The sequence below is a fragment of the Rattus rattus genome, chromosome 8 (assembly GCF_011064425.1).
Source record: "Rattus rattus isolate New Zealand chromosome 8, Rrattus_CSIRO_v1, whole genome shotgun sequence".
NCBI classification, from domain to species: Eukaryota; Metazoa; Chordata; class Mammalia; order Rodentia; family Muridae; genus Rattus; species Rattus rattus.
In genome coordinates, this window is record NC_046161.1 from 13,245,996 (window position 1) to 13,271,173 (window position 25,178).

The following is a 25,178-nucleotide window of genomic DNA, read 5'->3' on the forward strand; positions in this document are numbered from 1 at the left end:
AGAAGCCTTATATCTTCTACTAGGAGCGAGGTGGGAACGTGCACCGAGAAGAGGGTCTGATGTGACCCTGGGTAGGCAGAAGGGCTCCAGTCTTCTACCAGCTTTGGACTGGCTTCCAACCCTGACCCTGAACAGTGATGCCTTTGAGGTGCTCTCCTGCCCCCTGGCATCTCTTCATTTGCTTCCTTCCTCCTGTCTGTACTCAGGGCTCTGAGGGAAGCACAGCAGACCTGGAGCATGACATCTGGCACAGGACTCCCTTTTCCAGGTCCCTGTTCACACCTGGGTCCTCTCCAACACTGCGACTGCAGAGTCATAGCATCCAACACTGTGATAGCAGAGTTGTAGCATCTGGCATCCTCTAGTGTTCTTCTAAAAGGCAAGGACACATGTGAGAGGGACTCGGGGAACCTCAGCTGAACAGGGCATCTCTCCAGCTGTGGTCACCCTGTTCCACACTGCTCCCTAAGCTGCCTCCTCCTGTCTTAACCTCTTCCCCCATCTCCTAGCTCCCACTCCATACCACTCTCTCCTCCCTCAGCATCTCCTCTTCTTTCTCCTACTACCTCCTTCTAGAATGGTCAGTATCTTGCTGTCTCCTTCAAGTTAAATATTTTTTCTTAAGAGTTCCCATGAGCAGGATACACATGGAAGTCACTGTCGGCGATGACAGATGTGATATAGGTTAGATTTAACCCTCATCCCATGGTGTTTAGACCTAGCTTCCCTGTGCGTCTTCCCATATACATACACACAATGATAACCTCCCAGTTGACTCAGACATAAGCGAAATAGATACATTCAAATACAGCAATGTACCTGGGCAGTGCTGGATGCTTGATCTCCGGATTCCCTCCATATGCCTCATTTCTGGGGAACAACTCTGCTGTGCCCCAGGTGAGGTTTTTTTCTGGAGGGAAAGCAGCAACACAGCTGCATCAGGCCGTTTCGGATGTTCTTGGCCCATCCCCTAAATCTTTTGGACCAGGCCCTGCTAGGGACAGGATTGACCTCTGCTGAAGCACTGGATTTGTCTTCTGTCCTTTTAATGTTCTTCTCACCCCTGCTGTGCACTGAAGAAAAGCAGGGGACACTTCTAGAAATTCTGTGGGTTAGGTCCACTGCGGGTGTTGTCAGGAGTGGCCTGCAGAGACGAACACCAGGCCAACTGGCTCTCTTGACTAATCCGTAACTAGGTTTCTGGTCGTAGGTAGACCCTTGACTATTAGAGGATGACCCGAGCCATCTGGGCTCGCTTCCTCTCCTTCTTAGCCCTTGTGGAAAAGTAGCAGGGTTATCAAGGGAAGGGAATGGGGCCATCCATGGATTCATTGGCCGAGGTCGGGTTAAGTTGTCACACTCCTGAAGAGCCTGCCTTTCCAATAAGTGGTAGCAAGCCACCATTTGATTGTATTTATTCTGATAGAGTGAATCTTTAACATCCTGGGCTTTAAACCCAATTTGTTCCATTGCTCGTAAAACTGCCGGGTCTGGCCTTAGTGGGATCCGTTCCTCAGAAGGTTGTGGGAACCCCTCTGAGCCTGTCTTAAGCCAGCGATGAGTCAAAAGGTCAGGAATTGTGGGCCTATGCTGGGGATTCACTTTCAACAAAAGACTAAGCATGTCTTTGAGCTCTTCTGACATGCCAGGTGGGACAGCATACTTCCCTAACAAAACCTGTGATCGGAGATGAGGTATGTTGGAATCATCAAACGGGAGCCTTCCAACTGTCATACAATATAAAACAACCCCTAGGGTCCACACATCGACCTTGGGGCCCTCATACAATTTCCCGAGGAGCATCTCAGGAGCAGCAAATGCATAAGTCCCACAGTGATATCTCAGCATCTGCCCCGGCCTCACGTGAGTGGCAAGACCAAAATCAATGATTTTAATTCTTCCTCTAGTGTCTATCATGATATTGTCTGGCTTCAGGTCCCTGTGAACAATGCCCCGGGCGTGGCAGTATCCCATAGCACTTAATAATTGTCTGAATATTCCCCGAGCTTCATCCTCCTGCAGTTGGCCAGCCTCTAGGATGCGATGATAAAGCTGTTTCCCCTCGGCCAACTCCATGATGAGGTATATTTTCTTCTTAGTCTCGATGACTTGGAAAAGGGATATGATGTTTGGGTGGTGGATCCTCATCATTATGTCTACCTCAGATGTGACCGGATGGCACCAGTGTTCCTTCTTGATAAGTATTTTGACAGCCACGGGGGTGCCTGTGAGGCGGTGCAGTGCCAACTTTACTGTGGCGTAGCCTCCATGGCCGATGGTATTCAAAATCATATATTGAGAATGGAAACTCTCTGTGTAAGAGCTGCTCTCAGATGGGAGCCTTTCTGACTCCTCTTCGCTCCCAGAGCTCATTGGAGGTAACAGAGTATAAATGCTACCTAAGAGGAAGGAAAAAGAAATAAAGGGAAGAAAGAAAGCTAAGATGGAAACTAAAATAATGAAAAATAAGAAAAACAGAAAACTAAAACCAACCAAAATAACAAGAGAAACCCAGAAAAGCAAAGTCACACACAAAGCCAAGGCAATCCCAATTAAAAAACTCCCTACAAGTCACTAGTAGGGAGGGGCACAGCTCAGCCACATTAAGAATCGACATCACTGATTGTGTAAGAAGAAAACTGTACAAGGAAATATATAAACGAACCAAGAAATTAAAATTATTAACAAGTAGAAATTCCAAGCAACAGAAAATGAAATGAAACAAAATCAACCTCCAAACAAGCAAAACCACATAAAAGCTAAAAACCTAAAGATTAAAACAAAATATACAAAACTCCTAGACTATACGAAGAGATATTACCAAGGAAACATCCTAATGAACAATTGGGATTAATTGGGATACGGGTCTGCAAAGGGTTTTTCTGAGAAGTCATGCAAGTGGCTAAGGAATGTATGCCTAAGAAATATATATGTATATGTTCATCATTTTGGCCATTGGGGAGATGAAAACTAAAACTAGTTTGAGACTTCATCTTATTCTAATCAGAATGGCAAAGGCAACTGCTAGGGTGAATGTGGGGGATGGAGACCCTCATGCACAGTGTCCGTGGGAGGATATAAACAGAGGTGGCCACTGTAGAGTGTGGGTATTACTCAGAAAACTAGAAATCTGTTTGTCACCTGATACAGCTACGCCATTCCTGGGATATCTCAAGGAACAATATTTCCTGCTGCAAAGACACTTGTTCATCCATGTTCATTTTACTGTTCCATTTATTCACCATGCAGGGAATGTAGACAGCCTAGATATCCATCCAGCTGATGAGTGGCTAATGAGAATGTGGTAACTATGCACAATGTCATTCAGATGTATAAGAAACTGAAATTATGAAGTTTCCATCTAAATGCATGGAGGTAGACAGGGTTACACTAAGTGAGCTCACCCAGACTCAAAATAACAAACACGGCATATTCTTATTCATATGCAGATCCTTGCAAGAAGTCTTCAGATTTAGTAGTACAACTCTCATATCTCAGAGAAATTTCTTGGTGCAATAGCACAGAAACTCATAGCTGCTAAAAGACTGGAGAATACGTGTTAAGGAAGTGCTCAGACAAAACCAGGTGTGGGGGGGTGTCTACATTTTACCCTCCCTCCCTCCATGGCTCAGGGGCTATAATGGAAAATGAGGCCAGAGAAATTGTAAGATCCTGGGGTTGGGAAGAGCCATATCAAAATATCTTCAAAATATCTTCTCAACACAAGACCACCTCATTCATAAATTCCAAACAGCTGTGGCTGCCTGCATCAGATCTCCACAAAATCAAGCAGTCCTGCATGACTAACCCAGAGTGGGGACATTGACAGTTGTTGACACATAGGGAAGAGAGTCATTGCCCACGCTCAGGAATATAGAACACCAGGTTACTTAAAAATACATGAATTTGTGGGTTGTGGGAAGTGGATGTGAAGATGGATGTGGGAGGAGTTGGTGAAGGATGCAGGAAGTGAATAGTATCCAAATACATTCAACGGAAGTATGAAATTCTTCAAGAAAATACTATAAACCACAAATAATCACAAACTCCCCAGACAGAGTAAAAACAGCAATGACCATAACTCCCATGCATAAAGAAAGCTATGAGAGAGGTACCCAAACCCCATGGGGGAAAGAGCTGGACTCTCAGAAGTGAGGAGAATTCTGAGAGCACGGGGGAGACCACCAATTCTGCTCACATTCCAGGCAAAAGAGGAACCTGCCTAGAGCCCTCTGTACCCAGGTTCCTAGGAGTAGTCAGGATGAGGATCCTTCTGGTCTCTCCTTGTGCAAGAGTTGAAAGCCATTTACAAGGAGCGATGACAAACTAGAGAGAAGTTCTAAGACCACCAGTTCTGCTCCAAGGGTCCTGCCTGGAGCCCTCAGGACACATCAACCCAGCAGCAATCTGGGAAAGAACCCTTTCAGTCCTGCCTCCAGACAGAGCTGAGCTAGTCCCAAAGTTCTCTGTACCCAGAAATGACTGTGAGAAAGCTGGTCTCCAGGATTGCTAATGCACAGGCTTACAGGAGGGACAAGCCACTGTTATAGACAGCAAGACCAGATAACACCAGAGACAACCAGATGGCAAGAGAAAATTGCAGCAACCTAAGGATAATAGGAATGGAAGAGAGAAAGATTTCCAACTTAAAAGGCCAGTAAATATCTTCAAAATATTATTGAAGGTAACTCCCCTAACTTAAAATAAGAGATGCCCATAAACATCCAAGAAGCCAGAGAACTCCAAATAGATTGGACCACAAAAGAAACACCAAATGCACAAAACAAAGACAGAATATTAAAAGCAGTAAGGGTAGAAGGTCAAGTAACATATGAAGGCAGACCTATCAGAATTACACCAGACTCCTCACCAGAGACCATGAAAGCCAGAAGATATGTGGCAGATGTCAAACAGACCCTAAGAGAACACAAATGCCAGACAAGGTAACTGTACCCAGCAAAACTCTCAATTACCATAGATCGAGAAAAGAAGATATTACATGGCAAAACAAAATTTACACATTATCTTTCCACAAACCCATTCCTAAAAAGGATAATAGATGGAAAACTCCAACACAAGGAGCGAAACTACCCCTTAGAAAAAGGAAGAAAGTAATCCCCTTGCAACACACACAAAAGAAGAGAGCCACACAAACATAATTCCACCACTGGCAACGAAAACAACAGGAAACAGCAATCACTATTCCTTAATATCTCGTACCAGCAATGGACTCAATTCCCCAATAAAAAGACATAGTCTAACAGACTGGACATGTAAAAGAGGACCCAGAATTTTGCTGCATAGAAGAAACATACCTCAGTGTCAAAGACAGCCTCTACCTCAGAGTAAAAGTCTGGAAAACAATTTTCCAAGAAGATGGTCCCAAGAAACAAGCTGGAATTGCCATTCTAACGTCTAACAAAATTGACTTTCAACCAAAAGTTATCAAAAAACTTTCATATTCATCAAAGAAAAAAATCCACCAAGATGAACTCTCAATCCTGAATATCTCTGCTTCAAATGCAAGGGCACCTACATTCATAAAAGTATACTTACTCAAGCTCAAAGCTCACATTGCACCTCACACAATAATCGTGGGAGACTTCAACATCCCAGTCTCATCAATGGAGAGATCACGGAAACAAAAACCAAACAGAGACATAGCTAAACTGACAGAAGTTAGGAACCAAATGGATTTAACAGATATTTATAGAATATTTCATCCTAAAACAAAAGAATATACCTTCTTCTCAGTACCTCAAGGTACCTTTTCCAAAACTAACCATATAATTAGTCACAAAACAGGTCTCAATAGATACAAGAAGATTGAAACCAACACTAGCACAAAATTCTCCAAATTGTAAACGGAAGAAAAACAAAAGATATTTAAAAAAAAAACTCAACAAACTCTGAAAGCCAAAAACGATCCAAGCGAAGAAACCAGAAAATAAAATCAGAAGCATAAAAGGTTAAAACTCAAATAATCCCTGGGTGGTGGTGGTCCACACCTTTCCTCTCAGTACTCAGGAGGCAGAGGTAGGCAGATCTCTGAGTTTGAGGCCTACCTGGTCTATAGAGAAAGTTCCAGGGTACTCAGGGCTAAGCAGAAAAAACCTAACCTCAGAAAAATAAACAAACAAAAAACCCAAACCCAAAACCAAACCCTCCAATATCCACAGGCTAGGGAGAGAGTTCAGTAGTTAACTAGCAAAACTCAAGGGAAAATGTTCCGATCTTTAAAACCCAAATAAAAACTGTCAACCGTATAATTTTAATTTTGGATTATGAAGTAGATCAAAGACCTCAACATAAAATCAGACACACTAAATGTAATACAACAGAAAGTGAGAAATAGCCTTGAACTCACTGGTTCAGGAGACAACTTCTTGAACACAACAGTGGCTCAGACACTAAGATCAACAATGGGACCTCATGAAACTGAAATCTTCTGTAGTGCAGAGGACACTGTCTTTAGGACAAAACAACAGCCTAAAGAGTGTGGAAAGATCTGCATGATCCTACATCTGATAGAGGGCTAATATCCAAAGTATATAAAGAAGCCAAGAAGCTATACACTGTGAATGCAAACAACCCAATTGAAAAGGGGCACAGAGCCAGACAGAGAATTTTCAAGTGAGGAATCTCTAAAGACTGAGAAGCACTTAAAGAAATGTTCGATGTACTTAGTCATCAACGAAATACAAATCAAAATGACTCTGAAATTCCATTTTACACCCATCAGAATGTATAAGATCTAAAACTCAAGTGACATCACATGCTGTTGAGGATATGGAGCAAAAAGAACACTCTTCCATTGTTGATGGGAGTACCAACTTGAACAACCACTCTGGAAATCAATTGGGCAGTTTCTTAGAAAATAGGGAATAGTTCTAACTCAAGACCCACCTATACCACTCCCAGGCATATACCCAAAAGATGTTTCACCATACCACAAGCAACTTCCTCAACTGTATTCATAGCAGCCAGAAACTTGAAACAACTCAGATGTTCCTCACTAAAGAATGGATAAGAAAATTTGGTTCATTTATACAGTGGAATATTACTCAGTTATTAAAAGGAGGACACCGTGAAACTTGAACGCCAATGATTAGACACTGAAAATATCATCCGGAGTGACGTAACCCTGACCCAGAAGGACAAACCTAGTATGTATACACTTATAAGTGGATATTAGCTACAAAGTACAGGATAACCATGCTATAATCAACAGACCCAAAAAGCTAAATAAGGATAACTCAAGGCAGTATGCTTGAATCTCATTCAAAAAGGGAAAATCAAAGAGTTGAATGGAGGGAGGGAACTGATGGGGAGAGGATTGGGGAAAAGAACAGGGCAGAGCACAGATGGAGGGGGAAGGAGAGGGCTGGGTTTGGGCAATGCATCTCTGGCATGAATTGGAGACTGGGGGTGGGATGCTCCAGGGAGTTTATTAGAGTGATGTTAGCTGAGCCTACTAGCAGCTGGGGTTGGAGAGACTGATATACCCACATCCTGGAGGTAGAAAGGATTTTCACTAGGGGAAGGAGGACACTAACAAACCCACAAAACCTTCAACCCAAAATTTGTCTTACTTACTTAATTGTTCAGGGATAAATGTGGAGCAGAGATTGAAGGAAAGTCCAACCAATGACCAGCCCACCTTGAGACCCAGCCCATGGGACAGAGCATTGTTAATTATACTCTATGACTTGCAGACACGATTTAATGTAAGTGTCTTCTGCTGCTAACAGTTGGAGCAGAGGTTATCTCTTATTCTGTTGCCTGCCTTTGGATCCCTTTCCCCTACATGGGCTGGTTTTTCTGACCTCAGTGGGTGAGGATAAACTTAGTCCTCCTAGGAATTGATGTTTCAGGGCAGAGTGACACCCAAGGGGTTGTCCAATTCTTCTCTGAGGAGGGAAGGGAATTATAGGAAGTGCGGCATGTGAGGTGGGACTAGGAGGAGAGGAGAGAGGGAGAGGCTATGATTGTGATGTAAGGTAAATAAACAAATAAATAAACATAAAACAAAATATGGTAGATGCTTACCTTACAAACAATGGCCAAGCTTACTGCTGGCCTCAATACTTTTCCTCACACAGGTGTTCTAACACCTACAACTAGTGCACCAACAGGGCACAAAAGACACTCGCACACACAGTTGGGCACACACACACACACACACACACACACACACAGATGCACTCACAGTCACCCCCAGGTATACCAACACACACACACACACACACACACACACACACACACACACTCAAAAAGGTACTCACACACTCAAGTAAACTTAAAACACAAAACACACACACACACACACACACTCAAAAAGGTACTCACACACTCAAGTAAACTTACACAACACAAACACACACACACACACACACACACACACACACACACACAACACAGCAACTCTCACCCAAACAAACACTGATCTAGACACACATACACAGGCTACACACAAATCAATCAAATTCAAAATCCACACACTGCTCACTAGATTCACCAAAATCACCAAGTTCTCCACTCCACCACTCCTCTAAACGCACTCAAAGAAATCCAGGCCTTCCTACAGCTTAACATCTGTTGGCTGGACCGCCTCACAATTGCTCCTCATGAGGTCACATTATGACCTGTCCTGACATGGTTGGGAAGGACTCCAAGGCTCTGGCTTAGGTTGGCTTTGGGGAGCCTTTGGGCTTTCAGAAATCAAAGCCTGTAGAATGTTTTGCTGTCCTTAGTTCTCTGGTTTCAAAATTTGTTGTGCCTCCTGCTTTATAGTCCTTAAGTCTACCTTCCATGCGTCCCTTTTGCATTCCAACTGTTGGGTTTAAGAACTCCAACCTCATAGGTAGCAATGAATAGCCTAGTAAGAGCACCAGTGGAAGTCATGCCAAGACTGAACCCCCAGTGAACGTGATGGTTGGGGGGAGGGGGGTAAGGGGGGGAGGATGGGGAGGGGAACACCCATATAGAAGGGGAGGGGAGGGGTTAGGGGGATGTTGGCCCAGAAACCTGGAAGGGGAATAACAATCAAAATGTAAATAAGAAATACTCAAGTTAATTAATAAAGAAAAAATAGATGTTACAGCCATATATATATATATATATATATATATTTGTGTGTGTGTGTGTGTATATATATATATACACATATATTTATAATCTTCTATTTAAGACCTAAGTGGCTGCTGCCTTTCTGAGATTACTGTAGCCACTTTGTTTTGTGTGTGTGTGTGTGTGTGGTGGTGTTGTTGTTGTTGTTTCCCTTTTTTTTTAATCTTAATTAACTTGGGTATTTCTTATTTACATTTCAATTATTATTCCCTTTCCCTGTTTCCAGGCCAACATCCCCCTAAATTCTCCCCATCACCATCTCTATGGGTGTTACCCTCCCCATCCTCTCCCTATTACTGCCCTCGCCCCCAACAATCATGTTCACTGGGGGTTCAGTCTTGGCAGGACCAAGGGCACTGGTCTTACTAGGCTATTCATTGCTACCTATGAGGTTGGAGCCCAAGGTCAGTCCATGTATAGTCTTTGGGTAGTGTCTTAGTCCCTGGAAGCTCTGGTTGGATGGCATTGTTGTTCATATGAGGTCTCAAGCCCCTTCAAGCTCTTTCAGTCCTTTATCTAATTCCTTCAACAGGGGTCCCATTCTCAGTTCAGTGCTTTAATGATGGCATTCGCCTATGTATTTGTTGTATTCTGGCTGTGTCTCTCAGAAGAGATCTACATCCAGTTCCTGTCAGCCTGCACTTCTTTGCTTCATCCATGTTATCTAGTTTGGTGGCTGTATATGTATGGGCCACATGTGGGGCAGGCTCTGAATGGGTGTTCCTTCTGCCTCTGTTCTAAACTTTGCCTCCCTATTCCCTCCCAAGGGTATTCTTCTTCCCCTTTTAAGGAAGTGAAGCATTTGCATTTTGGTCATCCTTCTTGAGTTTCATGTGTTCTGTGAATCTAGGGTAATTCGAGAATTTGAGCTAATATACACTTATCAATGAGTGCATACCATGTGTGTTTTTCTGTGATTGGGTTACCTCACTCAGGATGATATTTTCCAGTTCCATCCATTTGCTTATGAATTTCATAAAGTCACTCTTTCTAATAGCTGATTAGTATTCCATTGTGTAGATGTACCAAATTTTCTGTATCCATTCCTCTGTTGAAGGGCATCTGGGTTCTTTCCAGCTTCTGGCTATTATAAATAAGGCTACGATGAACATAGTGGAGCATGGGTCTTTGTTATATGTTGGGACATCTTTTGGGTATATGCCCAAGAGAGGTATAGCTGGGTCCTCAGGCACTTCAATGTCCAATTTTCTGAGAAACCTTCAAACTGATTTCCAGAATGGTTGTACCAGTCTGCAATCCCAACAATGGAGGAATGTTCCTCTTTCTCCGCATCTTCACCAGCATCTGCTGTCACCCGCGTTTTTGATCTTAGCCATTCATACTGGTGTGAGGTGAAATCTCAGGGTTATTTTGATTTTCATTTCCCTTATGATCAAAGATGTTGAACATTTCTTTAGGTGTTTCTCAGCCATTTGGCATTCCTCAGCTGTGAATTCTTTGTTTAGCTCTGAACCCCATTTTTTAATAGGGTTATTTGTCTCCCTGCGGTCTAACTTTTTGAGTTCTTTGTATATTTTGGATATGAGGCCTCTATCTGTTGTAGGATTGGTAAAGATCTTTTCCCAATCTGTTGCTTGCCGTTTTGTCCTAACAAGACTATCCTTTGCCTTACATAATCTTTGCAGTTTTATGAGATCCAATTTGTCAATTCGTGGTCTTACAGGATAAGCCATTGGTGTTTTCTTCAGGAAATTTTCCCCAGTGCCCATGTGTTCTAGATACTTTCCCACTTTTTGTTCTATTAGTTTGAATGTATCTGGATTGATGTGGAGGCCCTTGGTCCACATGGATGTAAGCTTTGTACAGGGTGATAAGCATGGATCGATCTGCATTCTTCTACATGTTGACCTCCAGGTGAATCAGCACCATTGGCTGAAAATGCTATCTTTTTTCCATTGGATGGTTTTGGCTCCTATGTCAAAAATCAAGTGACCATAGGTGTGTGGGTTCATTTCTAGGTCTTCAGTTCTATTCGACTGGTCTATCTGTCTGTCTCTGTACCAATACCATGCAGTTTTTTCACTATTGTTCTGTAATACTGCTTGAGTTCAGGGATAGTTATTCCCCCAAAGTCCCTTTATTGTTGAGGATAGTTGTAGCTGTCCTGGGTTTTTTTGTTATTCCAGATGAATTTGCAAATTGTTCTGTCTAACTCTCTGAAGAATTGGATGGGTATTTTGATGGGGGTTGCATTGAATCTGTAGATCGTTTTTTGTAAAATGGCCATTTTTACTACATTAAATCTGCCAAGCCATGAGCGTGGGAGATCATTCCATCTTCTGAGATCTTCAATTTCTTTCTTCAGAAGCTTGAAGTTCTTATCATACTGATCTTTCACTTGCTTGGTTAAAGTCACATCGAGGTATTTTATATTATTTGGGACTATAATGAAGGGTGTTGTTTCCTAATGTTTTCTTGGCTCGTTTCTCTTTTGTGTAGAGGAAGGCTACTGATTTATTTGAGTTAATTTTATACCCAGCCACTATGCTGAAGGTATTTATCAGGTTTAGTAGTTCTTTGGTGGAACTTTTGGGATCCTTAAGAACACAATCATATCTTCTGCAAATAGTGATATTTTGATTTCTTCCTTTCCAATCCATTTGATCTCCTATTGTTTTCTGATTGCTCTGGCTAGGACTTCAAGAACTATACTGAATATGTAGGGAGAGAGTGGGCAGCCTTGTCTAGTCCCTGATTTTAGTTGGATTAAATTTCTCTCCATTTAGTTTAATATTAGCTACTGGATTGGTGTATATGGCTTTTACTATGTTTAGGTATGGGCCTTGAATTCCTATTCTTTCCAGGACTTTTTAACATGAAGGGGTGTTGAATTTTGTCAAATGCTTTCTCAGCATCTGATGAAATGATGATGTGGTTTTGTTCTTTCAGTTTGTTTATATAATGGATTACATTGATGGTTTTCCATATATTAAGCCATCCCTGCATGCCTAGGATGAAGCCTACTTGATCATGATGAATAATTGTTTTGATGTGCTCTTGGATTCGGTTTGCAAGTATTTTATTGAGTATTTTTGCATTGATATTCATATGGGAAATTAGTCTGAAGTTCTCTTTCTTAGTTGAGTCTTTGTGTGGTTTAGGTATAAGAGTAATCGTGGCTTCATAGAAGGAATTCAGTAATGCTCCATCTGTTTCAATTTTGTGGAATAGTTTGGATAGTATTGGTATGAGGTCTTCTACGAAGGTCTGATAGAATTCTGCACTGAACCCATCTGGACCTGGACTCTTTTTGTTTGGAAGGCTTTTAATGACTGCTTCTACTTCTTTAGGATTTATGGGTTTTTTTTTTACATGGTTTATCTGTTCTGGATTTAACTTTGGTACCTGGTATCTGTCTAGGAAAATGTCCATTTCCTCCAGATTTTCAAGTTTTGTTGAATATAGGCATTTTTAGTAGGATCCGATGATTTTTTTTAATTTCCTCTGATTCTGTAGTTATATCTCCCTGTTCATTTCTGATTTTGTTAATTTGAACACACTCTCTGTGTCCTCTCGTTAGTCTGGCTAAGGGTTTATCTATCTTGTTGATTTTCTCAAAGAACCAACTTTTGGTTCTGTTGATTCTTTGTATAGTCCTTTTTGTTTCTACTTGGTTAATTTCAGCTCTGAGTTTGATTATTTCCTGCCTTCCACTCCTCCTGGGTGTATTTGCTTCTTTTTGTTCTAGAGCTTTTAGGTGTGCTGTCAAGCTGCTGGCATATGCTCTCTCCTGTTTCTTTCTACAGGCACTCAGAGCTATGAGTTTTCCTCTTAGCACAGCTTTTATTGTGTCCCATAAGTTTGGGTATGTTGCACCTTCATTTTCATTAAATTCTAAGAAGTCTTTAGTTTCTTTATTTCCTCCTTGACCAGGTTATAATTGAATAAAGCATTGTTCAACCTCCATGTATATGTGGGCATTCTTCCCTTATTGTTATTAAAGACCAGCTTTAGCCCGTGGTGGTCTCATAGGAAGTGTGGGATTATTTCTATCTTTCTGTATCTATTGAGGCCTATTTTATGACCGATTACATGGTCAATTTTGTTGAAAATACCATGAGGTGGTGAGAACAAGGAATATCCTTTTGTTTTAGGATAGGATGTTCTATAAATATCTGTTAAGTCCATTTGGTTCATGACTTCTCTTTGTCTATGTCTCTATTTAATTTCTGTTTCCATGATCTGTCCATTGATGAGAGTGGGGTGTTGAAATCTCCTACTATTATTATGCGAGGTACAATGTGTCCTTTGAGCTTTAGTAAGGTTTCTTTTATGTATGTAGGTGCCCTTGTATTTGGAGCATAGATATTTAGGAATGAGAGTTCACCTTGGTGAATTTTTCCTTTGATGAATATGAAGTGTCCTTCCTTATCTTTTTGGATGACTTTTGGTTGAACATTGATTTTATTCGATATTAGAATGGCTACTCCAGCTTGCTTCTTCAGACCATTTCTTGGAAAGTTGTTTTACAGTCTTTCCCTCTGAGGTAGTGTCTGTCTTTGTCTCTGAGGTGTGTTTCCTGTTGGCATCAGAGTTCAGGGTACTCATTGCATATCCAGTTTGTTAATCTATGTCTTTTTATTGGGGAATTGAGTCCATTGATATTGAGAGATATTAAGGAATAGTGATTGTTGCTTCCTGTTATATTCATATTTGGATGTTAGATTATGTTTTTATGATTTTCTTCTCTTTGTTTTGTTGTCAAGACGATTAGTTTCTTGCTTTTTCTAGGGTGTAGCTTGCCTCCTTATGTTGGGCTTTACCATTTATTATCCTTTGTAGGGCTGGATTTATAGAAAGATATTGTGTAAATTTGGTTTTCATGGAATATCTTGGTCTCTCCATCTATGTTAATTGAGAATTTTGCTGGATACAGTAACTTCGGATGGCATTTGTGTTCTCTTAGGGTCTTTATCACATCTGTCCAGGATCTTCTGGTTTTCATAGTCTCTGGTGAAAAGTCTGTTGTGATTCTGATATGTCTGCCTTTATATGCTACTTGACCTTTTTCCCTTACTGCTTTTAATATTCTTTCTTTGTTTTGTGCATTTGGTGTTTTGACTATTATATTATGGGAGGAGTTTCTTTTCTGGTCCCTATTTGGAGTTCTTTAGGCTTCTTGTAAGTTTATGGGCATCTCTTTCTTTAGGTTAGGGAAGTTTTCTTCTATGATTTTGTTGAAGATATTTACTGGTCCTTTGAGCTAGGAGTCTTCACTCTCTTCTATACCTATTATCCTTAGGTTTGATCTTCTCATTGACTCCTGGATTTCCTGTAAGTTTTGGACCAGTAGCTTTTTCTGTTTTACATTATCTTTGACAGTTGTGTCAATGATTTCTATTGAATCTTCTGTTCCTGAGATTCTCTCTTCTATCTCTTTTATTCTGTTGGCGATGCTTGTATCTACGGCTCCTTGTCTCTTCCTTTGGTTTTCTATATCCAGGCTTGTCTCCCTTTGTGCTTTCTTTATTTTTTCTATTTCCATTTTCAATTCGTTCACCTGTTTGCTTGTGTCTTCCTCTAATTCTTTCAGGGAATTTTTTATTTCCCCTCTAAGGGCTTCTACTTGTTTATTTGTGTTTTCTTGCATTTCTCTAAGGGAGTTCTTTATGTCTTTCTTAAAGTCCTCCATCATCATGAACAAATGTGATTTAGAATCAAGATCTTGTTTTTCTGGTGTGTTTGGATATTCCATGTTTGCTTTGGTGGGAGAATTGGGCTTTGATGATGCCATGTACTCTTGGTTTCTGTTGCTTGGTTTCCTGTGCTTGCCTTCCGCCATCAGGTTGTCTCTGGTGTTACCTTGTTATGCTATTTCTGACAGTGGCTAGACCATACTATTATAGGAGTGTATCAGGAATGCTGTAGACCTGTTTTCCTGTTTTCTTTCAGTCAGTTACGGGAACAGAGTGTTCTGCTTTCAGGTGTGTAGTCTTTCCTGTCTACTGGTCTTCAGCTGTTCCCATGGGCGTGTGTCCTGAGTACACCTGGCAGGTCCCTTGGAGCAGAAAAGTTGGTCTTACCTGTGGTCCCTGGCCAGAAGTTGCTCCTGGGGGCTGTGTTTGAGTCCTCCATAAGCGAGGCAACCAGCAGTGCCTGCCCAGCCTTTTCCCGGGCCCCTTGCACAGGGGTCCCAGATGGCTTTAGGTGTTTTCCTCTGGAATCAGAAATGTGGGCAGAATGTAGTCTCTTCTGACTTCCCAGGCGTGTCTGCCCCTCTGAATGTTTAGCTTACCCTCCTACGGGATTTGGGTACAGGAAGCTGTTGACCAAGTCCCTTCAGATCCGGGAGGTGTCTGAAATTATTTTTATGTTTCATTAAGTAATAGTGTGACAATAATATATAGTCAGTTATATACTAACACTGAAGTTATGGTAGTCAGGCTGAAGTGATGAAACAACTGGCTGTTCATCTTCAACTCTATGTCACTTTAACATAAGTACCTTCTCTTCTTCCTATAATTATACAGTGTGCCTAGATACTTTATAATCTCATCCAACAATATGTGTGGTCCCTGGAGTTTGGTAAAATGGCATTATAGATTATAATGCTATAAATAATATAATAAAACTATGACTTTATCGATAAGGTTTCTGCACATTTCACTTTTTAAAGCTTGACTACTATCTTGAGTTATCCAGCTCTAAATACTATGCATATAAGAAGTGTATATTCAAGAGTCTTAATGTGTCAGTCTAATTATAGCCTGTGAACTTTTCATTGTCTCTTTAAACACTATAATTCAAATTGTATCATCAAATATTTTTGTAATATGTCCATGTACTGCCCTTGGTCTAACCAGAATAGTATGTATTTGCTTTACTCTCTGACATCTCATAAGAATATAACTTCAAAATGGGTGACCTTAATTATACAAATTTAATAAACTCTCAAGGAATTTTTTTATTGCTTTCTGCTTAGAAAGGGATTTGTCAGAAACTATAGGCCCTGTAATGATTCTGAAAACAAAAACTCTGGATTTTCTTCTAATACGAATATAGGAAAAGGAAAAAGTAAACTTCTAGAAGTTTCTCATCCCAAAGAAGAGATGGAAGGAAGAAGCAGCCAGGCAGTGACAGCTAGCCCCAGTCCCTCACTGTACAACAGGACACCTCCTTCCCACCATTGAATTCTCACCTCCAACCTGATATATAGTCCTTAATACACCAAAACTCCATAGGGTTGGGAAATGCCCTATATTCTAAAATGTGAGAAGCAGCCCTGGTAAAGAGTAGCAGAGATACTAGGAATGATACAACAAAATTTGTCTTTGAAATGTGTTCTGCAAGAAGTTGGTGCCTTTGTAAACTGAGAAGAACACTACAAAGTAAAGGGAGGATGGAAAGTAGGGGAGGTGAAAATATATTATGAATATTTCTCTTTAGAATATTAAAATTGTCTGCACGTCTTGTTATATCAGACCCACTTGTCTGTGTTAAAATTTTCATGTATATTAGGTATTTTAAGAGAAACCAAATTGTAATGAAAACTACTAGTGCTATTTCATGATGTATGATGTACAGTTATTGCAATTATAGCAGGTTATAATCTAGCCACATGGAGAAGGAAGTTTATAGAATTATAATAAATAAATTACTGGACATTCAGTTTCATAAAAACCTAAGCTTCTTCTATTTTGATAGTGTATATAGTTGTCTATGCAGTTTCTTCATTCCTTCAAAACATCAGAACTTCCAATACGTGAAAATAATCTGGTGCCCGGAACTGATCTGACCTGATCCAACAGCTCTCTGCACCCAAATTCCATGGGGAAGAGACTGAACACCCAGAAGTTTGGACAATCCTAAGACTACAGGACCGTACAACACTTCTGCCCACTTCTCTCACATCCCTGGCCCAAGAAGAAACTACATAGTGCCTCTGGATACAGGAATATAGGGGAAGTCAGTTGCAGGAACCTCCAGGATCCAGCCTGCACCCGAAACTGAACTGAACCATGCAAACAGCTCTCTGTACCCAAATCCCGTGGGAGAGACCTGGACCCTCAGAAGTTAGGACACTCCTGAGAAGTCAGAAGAGACTACTCTGTGCCCACATTCCTGACCCAAGAGGAGATAGCCTACTGCCATCTGTGCCCCTTGGGCACAGGGATCTAGAAGCAGTCAGGGGCTGGACCTTTCAGGTTTCTGCCTGTGCCAAGAGCTGAAAGCCAGTTGCCAGGAATGCCTACACACCTGAGAGCAGAGCTCTGTGTTCCCAGATCTGACTGAACGAAAACAGGTCTACAGGAGTGCTGACACAAAGGACTACAGGAGAGTCAAGCAACTGTTAGAGACAGCAAGACAAAATGACACTAGAGACAACCTGATGGAAAAAGGCAAGTGCAGGAACCTAAGTAACAGAAACCAAGACAGCTTGGAATCATCAGAGCCCAGATCCCCCACCAAAGCAAATACTGAATATCGAAACACACCAGAAAAACAAGACTCAGATTAAAACTATCACATTTTATGATGATGACAGAGGATTTTAAGAAGGAAATAAATAACTCCTTTAAAGAAATACAGAACAAAACAAGTGAAGAAGTAGAAGTTCTTAAAAAGGAAATACAAAAATCCCTTAATGAATGACAGGAAAACACAACCAAACAGGTGAAGGAATTGAACAAAACTGTCCAGGATTTTAAAATGGAAAGAGAAACAATAAAGAAAGCACAAAGAGAGGAAAACCTAGTGATAGAAAATCTAGGGAAGGATTAGGAGTCGCTAGATACAAGCATCACCAACAGAATACAAGAGATAGAAAAGAGAATCTCAGGTGCAGAAGATACCATAGAAAACATTGACAACCATCAAAGATAATGTAAAATGCAAAAAGATACTAGCCCAAAGAATCCAGGAAATCTAGAACAGAATGAGAACATCAAACCAAAGGATAATAGGTATAGAAGAGAGTGAAGACTCCCAACTTAAAGGGCCAGTAAATATCTTAAACAAAATTACAGAAGAAAACTTTCCTACCTTAATGAAAGAGATGCCCATAAACATACAAGAAGCATACAGAAAACCAAATACATTAGACCATAAAAGAAATTACTCCTGCCACACAATAGTCAAAACACCCAATGCATAAAACAGAAAGTATATTAAAAGTGGTAAGAGAAAAAGGTCAAGTAACATATAAAAGCAGACCTACAAGAATTACACCACATTTCTCACCAGAGACTATGAAAGCCTAAAGATCCTGAGAAGATATCATACAGACCCTAAGAGAACACAAATGCCAGCATGTGGTACTATATTTCAATTAACATAGCTGGACAAACGAAGATATTCTATGACAAAACCAAATTTACACCTATATTCAGCCCTACAAAGGATATTAGATGGAAAACAAGGAGGGAAACTACACTCTAGAAGAAGCAAAAAAGTAATCTCTGTGCAACAAAACCAAAAGAAGAGAGACACACAAACATAATTCCACCTCTAACAAGGAAAATAACAGGAAGCAACAATCACTATTCTGTAATATCTGTTAACATCAATAGATTCAATTCCCCAATAAAAATGCATAGACTAACAGACTGGATACATAAAGAGGACCCAGCATGTTATACAAGAAACATACCTCAGAGACAAAGACAGACACTACCTCAGAGTAAAAGGCTGAAAAACAACTTTCCAAGCGAATGGTCCTAAGAAGTAAGCTGGAGTAGCCATTCTAATATCGAATAAAATTGGCTTTCAACCAAAAGTCATCAAAAAAGATAAGGAAGCACATTTCGTATTCATCAAGGGAAAAATCCACTAAGATGAACTTTCAATACTAAATATCTATGTTCCAAATGCAAGGGCACCTACATTCATAAAAGAAACCTTACTAAAGCTCAAATCACACATTGCACCTCACACAATAACAGTAAGAGATTTCAACACTCCACTCTCATCAATGGACAGATCATGGAAAAAGAAATGAAACAGAGACATAGAGAAACTAGCAGAAGTTATAAACCAAATGGACTTAAGGGATATTTATAGAACATTTCATCCTAAAACAAAAGGATACACCTTCTTCGTAATACCTCATGTTACTTTCTCTAAAATTGACCATATAATCAGTCACAAAACAAGCCTCAGCAGATACAGGAAGATAGAAATAATCCCATGCATCCTATCAGATCACCATAGAGTAAGGATGGTCTTCATTGACAAAAGAAAAAAAAGACAGAAACTCCACATATACATAGAATTTGAATAACCCTCTACTGGATGATAACTTGGCCAAGGAAGCAAAAAAGAAAGAAATTAAAGGTTTCTTTGAGTTTAATGAAACTTAAGGCACAGCATGCCCAAACTTATGGGACACAATGAAATCAGTGCTTAAAGAAAAGCTCATAGCTCTGAGTGCCTGTAAAAAGAAACAGGACAGAGCATACGTAACCAGCTTGACAGCACACCTAAAACCTCTAGAACAAAAAGAAGCAAATACACCCAAGAGGAGTAAAAGGCAGGAAATAATCAAACTCAGGGCTGAAATCAACCAAGTAGAAACAAAAAGGACCATAGAAAGAATCAACAAAACCAGGAGATCGTTCTTTGAGAAAATCAACAAGATAGATAAACCCTTAGCTATACTAACCAGAGGGCACAGAGAATGTATTCAAATTAACAAAATTAGAAATGAGAAGGAAGACATAACAGCAGACTCTGAGGAAATTCAAAAAAGCAGCAGATCCTACTACAAAAACCTTCATTCAACAAAACTGGGAAATCTGGAGGAAGTGGACAATTTTCTAGACAAATACCAGGTACCAAAGTTAAGTCAGGAACAGATAAAACATCTAAACAATTCCATATCTTCTAAAGAAATAGAAGCAGGTATTAAAAGTTTCCCAACCAAAAAGAGGCCAGGACCAGATGGGTTTACTACAGAATTCCATCAGACCTTCGTAAAAGACCTCATACCAATACTGTCCAAACTGTTCCACAAAATAGAAACAGATGGAGCCCTACCAGATTCCTTCTATGAATTCACAATTACGCTTATACCTAAACCACAAAAAGACCCAAGAAAAAGGAGAACTTCGGAATAATTTTCCTTATGAATATCAACACAAAAATACTCAATAAAATTCTCGCAAACTCAATCCAAGAACACATCAAAATGATCATCCATCATGATCAAGTAGGCTTCATCCCAGGGATGCAGGCATGGTTCAATTTACAGACATGCATCAATGTAATCCACTATATAAACAAACTGAAAGAAAAAAAAAACACATGGTAATCTCATTAGATGCTTAGAAAACATTTGACAAAATTCAAAATTCCTTCATGATTAAAGTCCTGGAAAGTTCAGGAATTCAAGGCCCATATCTAAATATAGTAAAAGCAATATATAGCAAACCAGTAGCCAACATCAAATTATATGGAGAGAAACTTGAAGCACTCCCACTAAAACCAGGGACTGGACAAGGCTGCCCACTCTCTTTTTACCTATACAATGTAGTACTTGAAGTCCTAGCCAGAGCAATTAGACAACAAAACGAGGTCATAGGGATTAAATTTGAAATAAATAAATAAATAAATAAATAAATAAATAAATAAATAAATAATCCCTATTTGCAGAAGGTATGATATTATACTTAAGTGATCCTAAAAATTCCACCAGAGAACTGCTAAACCTGATAAACAACTTCATCAAAGTGGCTGGGTATAAAACTAACTCAAACAAATCAGTACCTTTCTTCTGCTCTAAGGATAAACAGGCTGAGAAACAAATTCGGGAAATGACACTACTCACAATAGCCACAAATAGTATAAAAATATCTTGGTGTGATTCTAACCAAGCAAGTGAAACACCTGTATGACAAGAACTTCAAGTCTCTGAAGAAAAAAAAAAATGAAAGTCTCAGAAGATGGAAAGATCTCTCATGCTCATGGATAGGCAGGATTAATATTGTGTAAATAGCCATCTTGCCAAAAGCAACCTACAGATTCAATGCTATCCCTGTCAAAATTCCAACTTCATTCTTCATAGAATTATAAAGAATAATTTGAAAATATATTTGGAATAACAAAAAAACTCAGGATAGCAAAAATTATCCACAACAATAAAAGAATTTCTGGGGGAACTTACCATCCATAATCGTAAGGTGTATTACAGAGAAATGATAAAACTGCATGCTGTTGGTACAGAGACAGGCAGGTAGATCAATGAAATAGAATTGTAGACCCGGAAATGAAGCCACACACCTACAGTCAATTTTTGACAAAGGAGCTAAAACTATCCAATAGAAAAAAAAAGATAGCATTTTCAACAAATGGTGCTGGTTCAGCTAGAGGTCAGCAAGTACAATAAAGCAGCTTGATCCGTTCTTATCTCTTGAACAAAGCTCAAGTACAAGTGATTCGAGGAGCTCCACATACAACCAGTTACACTGAAACTAATAGAAGAGGGAGTGGGGAAAACTTCAAACATGTAAGCACAGGGGAAATTTTCTTGAATAAAATGTTTATGCTCTAAGATCAAGAATCAACAAATGAGACCTAATTGCAAAGTTTCTGTAAGTCAGAGGTCACTTTTAATATGACAAAATGGCAACCAATGGATTGGGAAAAGATCTTTACCAATACAGCATCAGATATAGGGCTAATATCCAATATCTACAAAGAACAAGGAAGTTAGATTTTTAGAGAATCAAATAACCCTCTTAAAAATGGTGTAAAGGGCTAAACAGAATTCTCAACTGAGGATATTCGAATGGTCATGAAGCACCTAAAAAAAGTCAACTTCCTAAGTCATCAGGGAAATACAAATCAAAACATCCCTGAGTTACCACTTCACACCAGTCAGAATGGCTAAGATCAAAAACTTGGGTGAGAGCAGGTGCTGGTGAGAATGTGGAGAAATAGGAACACTCCTCCATTGTTGGTGGGATTGCAAGCTCGTACAACCACTCTGGAAATCAGTCTGGCAGTACCTCAGAAAATTGGGAATAGTACTAACTGAGGACACAACTATACCACTATTGGGCATATACCCAAAAGATGCCGTAACGTATAACATAGATGTTTATGTTTATATCAGCCTTATTTATAATAGCCAGAAGCTGGAAAGAACCCAAATGTCTCTCAATAGAGGACTGAATACAGAAAATGTGATACATAAACACAATGGAGTACTACTCACCTATTAAAAACAGTGACTTCATGAAATTCTTAAGCAAATGGATGGAACTAGAAAATATCATCCTGAGTGAGGCAACCTAATCACAAAAGAACACACACAATATGCACTCATTGATAAGTATATATTAACCCAAAAGATCAGAACAAACAAGATACAATTTACAGATGGTGTGAAGCTCAAGAAGAAGAAAGATCAAAGTGTGCATACTTCAGTACTTCTTAGAAGGGGGGACACAATACTCACAGGAGAAAATATGGAGAAAAAGTGTGGAGCAAAGATGGAAGGGAAGGCCATACAAAGACTACTACACATGTGGATTCATTCCACATGCATCTTCCAAACCCAGTCACTATTGTGGATGTCAAGAAGTGCATACTGACAGGAGCCTGATATAGCTGTCTCCTGAGAGGCTCTGCAGAGCCTGACTAATACAGAGGCAGATACTCACAGCCAACCATTGGAAAGAGAACGGTGTCCCCAGTGGAGGAGGTAGAGAAAGGACTGAGATAGCTGAGTGTTTTTGCAACCCCTTAGGAAGAATAACAATAACCAGACACCCCAAGCTACCAGGGATTAATCCACCAAACAATGAGTATACATGGAGAGACCCATTTCTCCAGCCACATATGTAGCATAGGATGTCCTTGTTGGGCATTAATCGAGGATAGGCCCTTGGTCCTATGAAGGCTTGATGGCCCAGTACAGGGGAATGCCAGGGAGGGGAGCCAGAAGTGAGTGGGTGGGGGAGCACTGGCATGGAGGTAGGGAGGTTGTGCGATGAGATTGGGTATTTCTAAAGGGGAAACTGGAAGGGGGATAATATTTGAAATGTAGATAAAGAAAATATCCAATTTTGACCACAATGTGGAAGGCAATCCTTACAGGACTATATTATACAGTAAAATGAGTAGATAGATTGAAATAAAAATAAAACACAAATGTAACTTAGAAATGAACTCAATAATAAAAGTAGAATCAAAGGACTAAACTATATATTTTTCAAGAAATAGTATCTAAATAAATTTGAAGAAAGTTACAAAATATTCTGCTTTAAAGAGAGACATACATGCATAAAAAAAGAAAGAAGAAAGAAATGAGACAGAGAGAGAGAGGTAGGAGATAGAGAGGGAAGGAATGTAAAGAATAAGATAAGGGTGGAGGGGGGAATGAGGGAGCAAGAAAGAGAGCGAACCTCCATCACCTTTGGGGTATTATAAAATGACAAACTTTTTCACTCAAAATATCCAAAGAGATTAGCAGGGGAAAAGTATAAGAAATCTACTTATTGAAACAATCACAGAAAACTATTCCAACCTAGGTACAGATGAACATCCAAATGAGTAGATTCAATCAGAAAAGACATTTAACCAAGCACGTGAAATTAACTTTGAAAAAAAAAAAAGGCAAACTCTTCTGACGAGTATGACATTGCTACTGCTTTTTTCAAATTGCTTTACTTTGAATGGATGAAGACTAAGCTGTCAGCTTTTAAAATAAGTGTTTCCCATGACTTAGCATGAGACCAGTTGTCATTCCAGCCATACACGTATGATGGTTTATTATATTTTGAATTGAGATGTCATGTTATGTTGTATGGGGCAGATTGGACAGGAACTGTTATCACCATATCTTAACTTGGCTAAGATTCAACAAGTTGTTTTATGTTGCTTGGTCTCTATTTTTTTATAAAGCTACTTCCTGATTTCATGGCTTCACTTACATGAGATGCACCAAACATAGCAACTGCCAGTATACTGAACCCAAATATCTCTACAAGACAATGTTGACTTCTCAGATTTAAAATATTCAAAGTGAGTTTGCAGTGGAAGAACGAGTTGTAGTTGAAGACAGGGTGATGAGAAATCATCCACTCATTGGTTCTTGTTTTGCACAGACTCTCCTAAGTATATTCCTGAATAAATGTATCTACTAGCCAGACATAATAGACTCCTTAGAGAAAAGGAAAGTGAGGTAGATCTGAAGTATAAAATAGAAAGGTACACATGAAGTTCCCTATTAATCAGTAAAAAGAAAAGAGGAGAGGCATAGACAGTGAGGAAGAATTAAAAAAACTCTCTCTCCCCTCTCTCTTTCAAAAATTACTTTCTGTCTCTGTCTTCACCTCATTCCATCTCTCTTTCATTCCTTCTTTTCTTCTTTTTTTGCCATTTTCTCTATGTATATCAAATATAACTACACAGTATTTCAGTTTTCCCTTGGATATATATTACCATAAACAAGACAAATATAGAGTTGTCTTTTTCACTTATATCTAAGCTCAGATCACTTTATTCTGTCAATGTATTTTTCTTAATTTTAGATTTGAATTTGACTTATATAATTGCTTGGATACATATTCACTAAAATATTTAAATATTTTTGTTACCTTGCACACGTATTTTTCTGGTTGCTCTTGCTAAAATTGCAATTCTTTTGAAAATCTTTATTATCAAATTAAAATGGACATTATGCATTTCAGAAAAAGGTCCAGAGACCCTTGAGCTGGAACTGGTCTTAATACCTCCTCCCTCAGGACTAGCTTTTATTGTCCAAGAAGCTTCCAAAGAGGTAAGACAGACAACAGTCCTATCCAGCACTATAATGTGAATGAACTTCATCAATGAGAAGTGTGGCATGATAACCTTAAAAGTGGAAAAGAGGCATTCACATCTTGGTGGTAACTAACAACTCTCTAGTTGAACTGTTGAGATCCATTCAGTAGGAGAGCAGCCACACATATGTCTGGAAACCCATTTAATTACAAAGTATTAGTCATGGGTATTGGAGAAGAACCTACAACTATTTATTACATGCAGCATTGAAGCAGTTCCAACTTAAGGGTCTCTGAACTTTGTTTCTGAAGTGCATGGTATCT

At 39.6% G+C, this 25,178-nt stretch overlaps 1 protein-coding gene across 1 annotated transcript; it reads right to left on the bottom strand.

Moving 5' to 3' along the window:
- Positions 1-286: 286 nt before the first annotated feature.
- Positions 287-2,373, bottom strand: LOC116908128 (sperm motility kinase 2B-like). The gene is made up of 2 exons (XM_032911415.1): positions 820-2,373; positions 287-372 (listed from the first exon to the last, which is right to left on the bottom strand). Exon 1 carries the CDS (start codon positions 2,371-2,373, stop codon positions 865-867), a length of 1,509 nt encoding a protein of 502 aa, XP_032767306.1. The 3' UTR covers positions 287-372; positions 820-864.
- Between the last annotated feature and the right edge of the window lie 22,805 nt (positions 2,374-25,178).